At 43.0% G+C, this 12,545-nt stretch overlaps 1 protein-coding gene across 8 annotated transcripts in view; it reads left to right on the forward strand.

The window, feature by feature from the left end:
• Nucleotides 1-12,545, forward strand: part of PTPRM (protein tyrosine phosphatase receptor type M) — a 798,567-nt gene that overhangs the window by 371,828 nt on the left and 414,194 nt on the right. For all 8 annotated transcript variants that reach the window (XM_079943436.1, XM_079943437.1, XM_079943438.1 and 5 more), the window contains 2 exons: nucleotides 3,194-3,368; nucleotides 10,734-11,027. In XM_079943436.1, coding sequence (XP_079799562.1) covers nucleotides 3,194-3,368; nucleotides 10,734-11,027 — 469 coding nt within the window. The remainder of the gene's footprint in view (nucleotides 1-3,193; nucleotides 3,369-10,733; nucleotides 11,028-12,545) is intronic.

The raw sequence follows: 12,545 nt of genomic DNA on the forward strand, positions 1-12,545 counted from the left end.
TCACCCCCCTCGCTGGTGAGGAGGCTCTTTTTCCTGGGTTTACTCTGTCAGGCAGTTCCTCGGTCTGTAGTGTAATTAGTGCCTTACCTGTCTATTTTTCTAACCAGACTATGGATTCAATTAGGTAAGGGATGGTTCTCTTAACCCCATGCTCCCTGTGTATGTAGAGTGCCTGCCTCATAAAAGATGTTTATTAAGTGTGGGTTGAATGAATGCTTGGATCCACCTACGTGTGAATGATGTAATAGAAAATACCTGCAGATTGAAGCAAGATTTATGATAGCATGTGGATTGTAAGCTAAAATGATTGCTAGCTGCACTCTTCTCCTTTCTATATACTGTTTCTCTTGAAGAAGCTGAATCTAACTTTCTGTGTGATTAAATACATGGGCTTAAAAAAAAGTCCCATTCCTGAGAGTTCATGTGACTCATTGGAGTTCTGTAAAGCTGTTAGTTTGAAGCTGTTTATTTTAAAGGATAAATTTGTGGCATGAAGTCAACAGCTATGAAGTAAAGCTCCTCTCAACATATATATGAATCCAACACAGAGGTTTTCTTAACCTTGACTGCCCTCAGTACATCCTTGAGTACTTGTGAGGGATCCATAAGGGCATACTTTAAAATTCTTTTGAATAAACATTCTTTTGAGACAGGCTTATTTCATTAGGACAAATATTACAAGATGACTATAGAAGTATATTCTTACAAGATTCATGCCACAAGTAAGTAAATAAATAAGTAGATAGCCGTTTTTTTGTCATTGTTAATAAACAAAACAAATTATAAATGTGAAGTATGCCTTTCTTCAGGGTTCTTTTTTTTTTTTTCAAAACGAGATTAGGTTTTTTTTCAGTCTGAAAAAGACAAACTTAATTTTGTAGAGTAGTAGATCTAAGGTTACTCCTAGTGGTAGAGTTTAATTATTTATTTGGGGGACAGGACGGGAGACAATGTATGAATACAGAGAGAAATACTTTCTCCTGTTGTATTAATTAATAATGCTGGATTGATGTTGTTTTGTTTAACTTCTCAGTGCCCTTTGTCAGACCAAATTAATGGGATTTAGTAATAAAAAAGACTCACATAGGATATATAAAGTCTATATTTAATGTCACATTCAGATCTATGACTCTAAGCTATTAACAAGGCTGTTTTGACAGCTAGTACTAAAGATGGTGGGAACTGTTCTTCCGCGGGCCCGACGTTTCCTTCGCTGTGGCAGGAACTGTACTCGCGCAGCACCGGGATGCCTTGTCTCTTTCCACGCACGGCTGCTGGACCGGAAGCCGGGAGCACGCCCGGCCCAGCCTCTCCTTTGGGAGCTCACTCCCCACAGCAGCCCTTCCTCCATCCTGCGAGTTTGCCAGCAGCACCCCACGTGGGGGGCCGGGGATGGTGTGGTTTTGCAGTGCGGCCCGTGGCTGGGTGGGTGAGTCTAATTCCGTGCTTCAGTTCTCGCAAGCTGATGGTTACCGCGCATCGGCCGTGTTCTCCGTATTCTGCAGGGCCAGGTCCACGGGTACTAAACGAGGTGTTTGACAGCCTGTCCGCCTTTCTTCTTGAACTCATCCCTCAGCTGGTCCAGAATCCGGGCAGGGACTTGTGGTCCCGATCATTAGGCAAGTGTCTTTGGGCATGTATATCTTTAACTTCTCACAACTGCCCTGACAGTTGTATTGTCCCCTTACAGATGAGGAAAGGGGGGCCCCAGGAGCATAAATCACTCTGACGTTAGGTTTGGCACCCTGGTCCGTCTATTCCCAAACTCATGTCCGTTAGGACATACTGACAAAGAAAATATCACAGCAAAAGCTTCTAAAAGGCTGTGCTTAATATAAATCACTGAGTTCTACAGGTGAGTTTTATTACTGGTAGCCTGGCGTGTTCATACCTATAAACACAAACATTTTCATACAGTCTGCGAGTCCCTGAATACACAGGTGCGCGCCCACCTCCCCCGGGCCTCTTGTTCTCTCTCCTCTGACCGGGCCACTCCTTTTCTTCCACCCTCCCCTTTGCCTGGCAGTTCCTACTTACCCTTCAGATCTCAGCTCCAATGTCACTTCCTCAAAACGGCACCATATCTAAAGACGGCCTCATTGTGATTTCCGCCAGCCACCTGCCTTGGCCATCATTGGTGATCATGCATCCATTTCAAGCCTGTATTCCCCAGCAACTGAAGCACTACTGTGAACACTGGGGCCACTTTTCTGTTGTCCACTCTTGTGAGCCTAGTGTCCTAACACAGTGACAGCACGTGGATGGCACCCAGCATGGTTGCTGGGTGAATAATTGGACATAATGCTTGGTGTCGTGCATTTGCCTTAAGGTCTTTGCCCATTGTTTTCTCCTTAATACTTGCAAATAACATGTTAAAGATAGCCTCTTTCCTGATAATTGTAAGAAAAAGAATATATAGGACTGAAATCTATCATCTTTCTTGAGGCTTTAAACTGTGGGAAGCATAGAATGGATTTCCAAGTGTGCGTAACTAAGGACTTAATGTCTCTGGGATAGTGTAAAGACAACACTGTTCCAGTGTTGGAACCTGCTTTTTGTGATCCTGGGCTGTGGGATGTGCAAAGGAACTTCTCTCCTAGCATTTCAGTGTCAGGCAATATTAAGCACCTACTTCTGCTTGGTTCTGATGGCTCCAGGAAGAAAATCCTAAAGCTGAGACTCATCCTTCAGAACTTATGCTAATACCTACTTACATTTTTAATGTAGCTCTTGATAAGTTGTTTATCAGTTCATGTATAAAATGAGGTCAGTCATAGGGTAGTGTGCGAATTAATTTTGTTTCCAAACCAAGTATAAAAAAAAATGATTAAGTATTACAGAAAGACTAAATGTTGATAGTTTGAGAGCAAAATGAAGAATTTTTCCATGTGCTTTTTCCTCTCCTCCTGTTGAGGCAGAATAACATAATGAACATTTTAAAGGGACAAAAGCAAAGACATTTCTGAACACTTAATTTTGCATCCCTCAAATCCTGAAAGTGTTGATCGAGGCAGAATTTCAGTTTCTGGGCACCTGTTTTCCTGGAACAACTGCCATGGTTAATAAACCGTGGAACCAAGATCTGTAAGGAGGTAACATCAGTAACATCCATTCTGTGCCTTCAGATGTCTTCCTGGTTCCATATGACAGCTGATATTGTTTCTTTCTGCTCTCCCCATCCCCGTGTTTACAGGGCATTGATGTACGGGATGCTCCTCTGAAGGAAATAAAGGTGACTAGTTCCCGGCGATTCATAGCATCGTTTAATGTCATGAATACAACCAAACGAGATGCTGGAAAATACCGCTGCATGATTCGAACCGATGGAGGAGTTGGCCTATCCAACTATGCAGAATTGGTAGTTAAAGGTATTTAATGTTATTTTTATACCTCCAAATAGTCTATTAAAAGAGACATGTGGGATGGTTGTGAGTTCATGATTTGTTGAAAGCTCAGACTTACCCTCGTCTGTTTCTGAACAGTAGTTTGGTGACAGGCTGTATGGATGGATTACATTTTAAGTACAAATTTTGCACCTGAGCAATACTTTTGAAAAATGTATTTTATTTGTGTTGGTTCAGTTGCATACAAAGCAATGAATGTGCTCCGGGAAGTTCTTTTGCCAACTCTGTGTACAGAGATTGCAACCCTATAAATTTTTTTTTAAGGAATAAAATTTTTTTACTGATAGAAAATCACTTAAAATGCAAATATTCCCCAGCCACGGTGTTTATGATAGCAGGGTGGTTAATAAAATGAAGCAGTGTCAGTATAAAAATGTGCCGTCATATCATACAAGCCACATTGATAGTAGTGGGTTAACATTCATAATGTTGCTGTTAGGTTCTATTACTATATTTTGCATGACTGAAAAATTGAGTCATTATATTCAGGAAGGTGGGAGACGAGTAAAAAAAAGGTGGGGGATAAATTTCCTTTGGCTGGTCTGACGTTTATTGTGTGTGCATGGACTTAGGAGTTTATAGTATTAAGCTGGTAAGGCAATTTTTGGTCCCAGACAGAATTTGGACTTTTAGATATACCGTGAGGCATTTTTATACCTTGTAGCAAGCCATTGCTGCTTCCTCCTACGGGAAGACAATGATGCCTGCTTGTCACATGTTCTCCCCTGCATTTATTAAATGGGGAACATAAAATTGGTCTCTTTTGAATGGACTGTTCCTTTTGTCAGCAAATTTCTCTATGTCAGCAGTTTTACAGACTGCAGGGTTCAAACCCCAGAGCTAGCTGTGTGGGCGTGGTCCTATGGCTTACCCTCTCCGTGCTTCTGTTTCTTCATGTTTAAAATAGACATAATAGGGCTTCCCTGGTGGCGCAGTGATTGAGAGTCTGCCTGCCAATGCAGGGGACACGGGTTCGTGCCCCAGTTCAGGAAGATCCCACGTGCCGCAGAGCGGCTGGGCCCGTGAGCCATGGCTACTGAGCCTGCGCGTCCGGAGCCTGTGCTCCGCAACGGGAGAGGCCACAACAGTGAGAGGCCCGCATACGGCCAAAAAAAAAAATAATAATAATAATAATAACTAAATAAAATAAAATAGACATAATAATGTGACCGACCCTAAAGGGCCATCAGGAGGACCAGATGCAAAAGGTATGTGAATGGCACTTAGAACAGGAGACCCAGTAGGCAACCGGCACCTGTTCAGGCCGTGACGGGGCATTGAGTGGCTCTTGTTCTCCGTTCTAGTCCATCAGTGGTCCTCATCTGAGAATGCATGGCTGAACCACCTTTCCAAATAAAACAAAATACAAATACCTGCCCACCTATTCTCTACCACCATTACCACACCCATGTTGAATCAGAATCTCTGGGACCAGAGCCTCTGCCATAAAATCTGTAGGTGATCCGGGCAGATGCTACTGCTGTGACATCAGCTCTGCCAACGTTAGTCTCGCCTGGCTTGGGGGGAGCTTGCCCCCAACACTGTTTATCTGCAGCAGTGGCTAATGTTCTGTGGAAGGAAGCCAGGAACCACACCCTGCAGTATCTGCTCACATGGTCTAATTTGCCACAGCAGATCCCTGTGATTTTGGGTTTGTAGTGAAACTGTAGCCTGTCTGGCTAGTTTCCGAGTTTAGGTTTTACCTGTAAGAAAACTAAAACTCTGCATAGATGTGCACACCCTCCCCTGCAGAAGGCTCTCGGGGAAGCAAGGGGTTTCCTTGTGGAAAATGGACACCATTTGCCAACAGATCCAGCAGAACGGCTGCCTCGCTGTTGCCACGGCTGAGTTCTTTATTGTCATCACTGTTACTTAATTTTCATCTTGGTCCCGTTCTTTGTGACTGTGTTCTGTTTTCTGATTTCTGGTTGCTACAGTGCTTCACTGTGCCCGTGCCCGGTGAGGCGTGGTGCTTTGTAATCAGTACGATAGAAATCTAGTCACCTCTTTAAAAATTGCCTCTGTGGGAAAGTTAATTTGTTGGGGGTTCTAAGCAAGTCAGAAATTTCTAGTCTGCCACAACACACATAAGCACAGAGGCTGAGTGGGTCCTTACTCACATTTCTGCCGCACGTTTTCCTGCCTTACGACAACGTGGAGGGATCTTGGGTCATGGTGATAAAATGTCCGGGCACCCTTTGCATCTCTGCACCCTGCCACAGCTGGTGACAATTGGCTTGCAGATATGGCTCAAATCTGGAGTTTGACTTTTCCTCCATTTATAATTTTTATAGCCATATTTTGCATGTATTTGATTTTTCAAAATGAGATAACATGCTGGATTCTACTAATTAAATAAAGCACTGCATTGACACAATTACTTTAAAATATATAATGGCATGTTTAGGCCACCTGTATGATTGAATACTTTTTATATGCATGTGTTTAGAGTGCTAATTTTTTCAAAATGGGAAAAACTTAAGTCTAAAGAGTTTATAACTTCCTTAAGGTCATTCCCTGATTTGATGCTGGCCCACAAATGAAGCCCAGGTCATTTTAAACTATCATTCTTGTCTGTTTTATGTCTACCACTGCTTTTGGTAATCAAAGACATAAAAATATTTCATGTAATCTCCACAATTCATGTATATATACATATATGCCAAGATCATATTTAATTATAGGAGACATATATTAGGAATTCATATATGTATATCAATTAGATATATGTATATGATATGTATCTATAGGTATATAAATTGTTTCTTTGCTGGCTTGATTTAGAATTATTTTTATCATGTCCTTTCACTTGGATTAAATATTTTAAATTGCTTTTTATCACTTAGTATAGATTGAGTTCCTTCCTTCTTTCCCTTTGAGAAAATTTATTCAAAATTTAAATATTGAGATTGGTTCAAGATGGCGGAGTAGAAGGACGTGCTCTCACTACCTCTTCCGAGAGCACCTGAATCACAGCTAACTGCTGAACAATCATCGACAGGAAGACACTGGAACTCACCAAAAAAGGTACCCCACATCCAAAGACAAAGGAGAAGCCACAATGAGACGGTAGGAGGGGCAAAACCACAATAAAATCAATTCCCATAACTGCTGGGTGGGTGACTCACAAACTGGAGAACACTTATACCACAGAAGGCCACCCACTGGAGTGAAGGTTCTGAGCCCCACGTCAGGCTTCCGAACCTGGGGGTCCGGCAACGGGAGGAGGAATTCCTAGAGAATCAGACTTTGAAGGCTAGTGAGATTTGATTGCAGGACTTTGACATGACTGGGGGAAACAGAGACTCCACTCTTGGAGGGCACACACAAAGTAGTGTGCGCATCGGGACCCAGGGAAGGAGCAGTGACCCCAGGGGAGAGTGAGCCAGACCTACCTGCTAGTGTTGGAGGGTTTCCTGCAGAGGCGGGGGGTGGCTGTGGCTCACCATGGGGGCAAGGACACTGGCAGCAGAAGTTCTGGGAAGTAATCCTTGGTGTGAGAACCTCCCAGAGTCTGCCATTGGTCCTACCAGAGAGCCAGGTGGGCTCCAGTGTTGGGTCACCTCAGGCCAGACAACCAACAGGGAGGGAACCCAGCACCACCCATCAGCAGACAAGCGGATTAAAGTTTTACTGAGCTCAGCCCACCAGAGCAACAGCCAGCTCTACCCACCACCAGTCCCTCCCATCAGGAAACTTGCACAAGCCTCTTAGATAGCCTCATCCACCAGAGGGCAGACAGCAGAAGCAAGAACTACATTCCTGAAGCCTGTGGAACAAAAACCACATTCACAAAAGATAGACAAGATGAAAAGGCAGAGGGCTATGTACCAGATGAAGGAACAAGATAAAACCCCAGAAAAGAAACTAAATGAAGTGGAGATAGGCAACCTTCCAGGAAAAGAATTCACAATAATGATAGTGAAGATGCGCCAGAACCTCGGAAAAAGAAAGGAGGCAAAGATCGAGAAGATGCAAGAAATGTTTAACAAAGACCTAGAAGAATTAAAGAACAAACAAACAGAGGTGAACAATACAGTAACTGAAATGAAGAATACACTAGAGGGCTTCCCGGGTGGTGCAGTGGTTGAGAGTCCGCCTGCCGATGCAGGGGACACAGGTTCGTGCCCCGGTCCAGGAAGATCCCACATGCTGCGGAGCGGCTGGGCCGCTGAGCCTGTGCGTCTGGAGCCTGTGCTCCACAACGGGAGAGGCCACAACAGTGGGAGGCCCGCGTACTGCAAAAAAAAAAAAAAAAAGAATACACTAGAAGGAATCAATAGCAGAATAACTGAGGCAGAAGAACAGATAAGGAACCTGGAAGACAAAATGGTGGAATTCACTGCTGCAGAACAGGGTAAAGAAAAAAGAATGAAATGAAATGAAGACAGCCTAAGAGACCTCTGGGACAACATTAAACACAACAACATTCACGTTATAGGGGTCCCAGAAGGAGAAGAGAGAGAGAAAGGACCAGAGAAAATATCTGAAGAGATTATAGTTGAAAACTTCCCTAACACGGGAAAGGAAATAGCCACCCAAGTCCAGGAAGCACAGAGAGTCCCAGGCAGGAGAAACCCAAGGAGAAACATGCCGAGACACATAGTAATCGAATTGGCAAAAATTAAAGACGAAAAGTTATTGAAAGCAGCAAGGGAAAAATGACAAATAACATACAAGGGAACTCCCATAAGGTTAACGCTGATTTCTCAGCAGAAACTCTACAAGCCAGAAGGGAGTGGCATGATATACTTAAAGTGATGAAAGGGAAGAAACTACAACCAGAATTACTCTCCCAGCAAGGATCTCATTCAGATTCGATGGAGAAATCAGAAGCTTTACAGACAAGCAAAAGCTAAGAGAATTCAGCATCACCAAACCAGCTCTACAACAAATGCTAAAGGAACTTCTCTAAGTGGGAAACACAAGAGAAGAAAAGGACCTACAAAAACAAACCCAAAACAATTAAGATAATGGTCATAGGAACATACATATAGATAATTACCTTAAACGTGAATTGATTAAACGCTCCAACCAAATGACACAGGCTCGCTGAATGGATACAAAAACAAGACCCATATATATGCTGTCTACAAGAGACCCACTTCAGACCTAGGGACACATACAGACGGACAGTGAGGGAATGGAAAAAGATATGCCATGCAAATGGAAATCAAAAGAAAGCTGGAGTAACAATATTTATATCAGATAAAATAGACTTTAAAATAAAGAATGTTACAAGAGACAAGGAAGGACACTATATAATGATCAAGGGATCAATCCAAGAAGGAGATATAACAATTATAAATATATATGCACCCAACATAGGAGCACCTCAATACATAAGGCAACTGCTAACAGCTATGGAAGAGGAAATTGACAGTAATGCAATATTAGTGGGGGACTTTAACACCTCACTTAATCCAATGGACAGATCATCCAAACAGAAAATTAATAAGGAAACACAAGCTTTAAATAATGCAATACACGAGATAGATTTAATTGATATTTAATTAAATATTCCATTCGAAAACAGCAGATTACACTTTCTTCTCAAGTGCGCATGGAACGTTCCTCCAGGATAGTGCGTTCCTCCAGGATAGATCACATCATGGGTCGCAGATCAAGCCTTGGTAAATTTAAGAAAATTGAAATCATATCCAGCATCTTTTCTGACCACAACGCTATGAGATTAGAAACTAATTACAGGGAAAACAATGTAAAAAACACAAACACATGGAGGATAAACAATATGTTACTAAATAACCAAGTTATTATAAGTAACAAGTTACAGTAATCCAGACAGTATGGTACTGGCACAAAAACAGAAATATAGATCAATGGAACAGGATAGAAAGCCCAGAGATAAACCCATGCACTTATGGTCACCTTATCTTTGATAAAGGAGGCAAGAGTATACAATGGAGAAAAGACAGCCTCTTCAATAAGTGGTGCTGGGAAAACTGGACAGCTCCATGTAAAAGAACAAAATTAGAACACTCCCTAACACCATACACAAAAATAAACTCCAAATGGATTATGAGTTGAATCAAAACTATCTAAACAAACAAACAGCTAGCACAAAGTTGTAGTTTGTAAATAATAGGAACAATATTTTAGTAAATTTGCACTAAATTTATGGTCCCCCAAATAAAATTCATCTTTTAAGTGTCTCATTTAGCCTCAGTCTCATGAGATTTCCCCAGCTATTTTAAAAGTCAGTATGACTTACCACACGTTGAATACGGTAAAGAACAAAGATGCCCCAACCCAACAAAAGGAACTTGCGTTGCTGGTTTCTTGATGGTCTAGGGATCTACCTGGTATCATCCTAGGGGCCAACATTTTCTCCGATGGAGATGCATTAAGTAGAAATACATTATTTCATATAGTTATCTCCTTCCCTAATGTCATGTGCGGTGCCACTCACAGTGACACTGGCACGTGGAATGCCTTTATTTGGTGCCTGGAGAGCCATTCAGCTGGCACCTGATACACTGTGGAAAACAAGATTGCCTCTCTCTCCTGTCTCAGACAAAGATCCAGAAGAAGTCAGTCTCAGGTTTTCAGCAATGAGAGAGACCTTCCTGGGTTGTAAAGAGCGTTTGCCATTGATTGCTTAGAGTTTTATCAAGCTGGGCATGACTTGTGCTTTGCTTTAGAGCTTTTCTTTCTATTCACTGCTTTAATAAGACTCATTACTGCAAGATCCATGAATAGTGGCAGTGCTGGACTTTATCACCCCAAGTGCTCACTGCTCCTGGAGCAGAACGAGTCCATTGGGATAGCTTTTGGGGGTAAACGAGTCATCCTGGAAATGCATTTATGATGAGATAAACTATAATTTCGTCCGTGTTTTTCAAGCGATGATATCTTTGGAATACAAATATACGGAGACTGAATTTAATGATATAACTAATACCTTGGGTGATTTTGAAGACACTCGGTTATTTTTTGTTTGTTTTTTTAACTCTTGACAATGGAGAGACTTCTAGAGCTTAATTACTACCACTTGAGAGAGTTTTTAACAAGTCACTTTTAGTGCAAAAAAATCCTTTGGTGCCTATGTAGCTGTTCGAGAAAAATGAATTGCGTCCTAAAACAAACTGGGGATGTACCTACCTGAGCAGGCTTCGGTTTTAAAGATGGCTTATTTCACAGATGTGAACGCTATGCAAACCTCCCTCAGTATGCTTTTTCGTATTAACCTGAGCAAAACCATTCTCGTCAGTTCATTGCTGAAATGTTAATGTCTTCCCTGTTTTAGTAATTGATGTGCATTTAGTTCTTCTCAAGTGTCTGAAGGATGGCCTCCTGTTTGCCTTTCAGAGCCCCCTGTCCCCATCGCGCCCCCTCAGCTGGCCTCCGTGGGGGCCACCTACCTGTGGATCCAGCTCAACGCCAACTCCATCAATGGCGATGGGCCCATCGTGGCCCGGGAGGTGGAATACTGCACCGCCAGCGGGAGCTGGAGCGACCGGCAGCCAGTGGACTCCACGAGCTACAAGATCGGGCATCTCGACCCGGACACAGAGTATGAGATCAGCGTGCTTCTCACCCGGCCAGGGGAGGGTGGCACCGGTTCTCCCGGGCCCGCTCTCAGGACCAGAACCAAGTGTGCTGGTGAGTCCGGGGATGCTGGGACCGCTTGTCAGTGTCTTCTGGGTTTTGACCTGCAACCTCCGTGCAGGTGGCTCACACTTCCCTCAGCTCTGCTGGGACCCTGTCTGGGTACAAAAGGTCCCTTCACCTGTGGACAGCAACCCGATAGCCTGTGGACTTCAAACCTCAAGGCTTGGTATCTCTCAGGAGGCCTCCGCCCCCTTTTCCTCCGTTCTTAATTTACACCTTCCTAGGAGTATCACCTAATTCATACGGGAATCATCCCAAAGTTGACAGAAGCTGTTTGCTTTAATGATGTCTGCTCATAGGTCACCGCCTCTCATCTGGGTCCCTTTGTTTTTATGTTCCCTGTTGATGTGCTTGTAGCCTCGAGGGCCTTTGGAAGGCTAGATTCCATCTTAGCGATAGCTTTAAAGCTGTGTTTTTATGGACGGATATTGAATGGAGGGGCTGCTTGCCAATGACATGGGGCCCATTTGTAAAATAAGCCAGGGTGATTTGTGGACTGCACGCCGGCTTTAAATTCTTAGATGATAAAGTTCTAATTGACTGTGCAGAGCCCGCTCTGTGGGTTGATGGAGAGAGAAATGCAGAGTCTTATAAAAATCAGACCCTAAAGAAAGAGCCCGTTAGAGGTTTGAGTGCTGTTTCTGTCTGGCTGCTCTTGGGTCGGAAGTAGAGAGAAGTGACAGGTTGGGATACCGCAGTGTTCTTTCATCATTTAAATGCAGATTCTTGCGCTGAATTGAGGGCTGAGGTGAGGAGACTCAAGACATTTTTATGGAGATAATTGATTCTTCGGGTGGCATTATTTAAGAGGACACTTATCAGTAGGTTTCGTTTCCTCTTAAGATTTCAAAGTACTCAGAGTGCAGTCTAACCCTGTCTGGTAGGAGAAATGATTAAACCTTAACAATGGTAACTGCTTCATTCTTTCTTCATAATTTGGAGTGTATAGTTTCGAAAAGTCCAAAGCTCATGGAAAAAAATTATTTTTGTAAAACTATTTTTGTTAGAAGAGGGAACAGGACCCTTTCTCTTCTTGGGGTATGTGCTGTTGGGCCTGCCTTGTCCACCCAGGTCTGTTTCCCATGTCCCACGCCCCCATGGTCACATCACACTCAGCGCAGAGCCTCTGGTCTAAGAACTGTGGTGATTCCCACAGCCGCCATGGGTGGTCCAAGGAGAAAGGAGTTTGACAACACTTTCTCTTCCTCACTTCTCTATACCATGTCATCTCCTCTCTCTCTTTCACTGAATAAAATTTCCCTGCCTTTTTTGAAATAATTTATCATCTGTCGTAATGCAAACAATAGCTGTGTAACCCTGTATCTATCACTTTACAATATAAGAATTGTCTTCCAATCTGTTATTTATTTTATAACTGCCTCTTGAAGTCTCTGGGGCCAATACTGTGACCCCCTTACTAGGGGCAGGGAAATAGAAGCCCCTGCGGTCCTCCCCGCATCTGTGAGCAATAAGTTTGCGTTCTTTCACGTCAGCGTTATTTTGAGGAAT

The sequence above is a fragment of the Stenella coeruleoalba genome, assembly GCF_951394435.1.
Source record: "Stenella coeruleoalba genome assembly, chromosome: 14".
In the NCBI taxonomy this organism is placed as follows: Eukaryota; Metazoa; Chordata; class Mammalia; order Artiodactyla; family Delphinidae; genus Stenella; species Stenella coeruleoalba.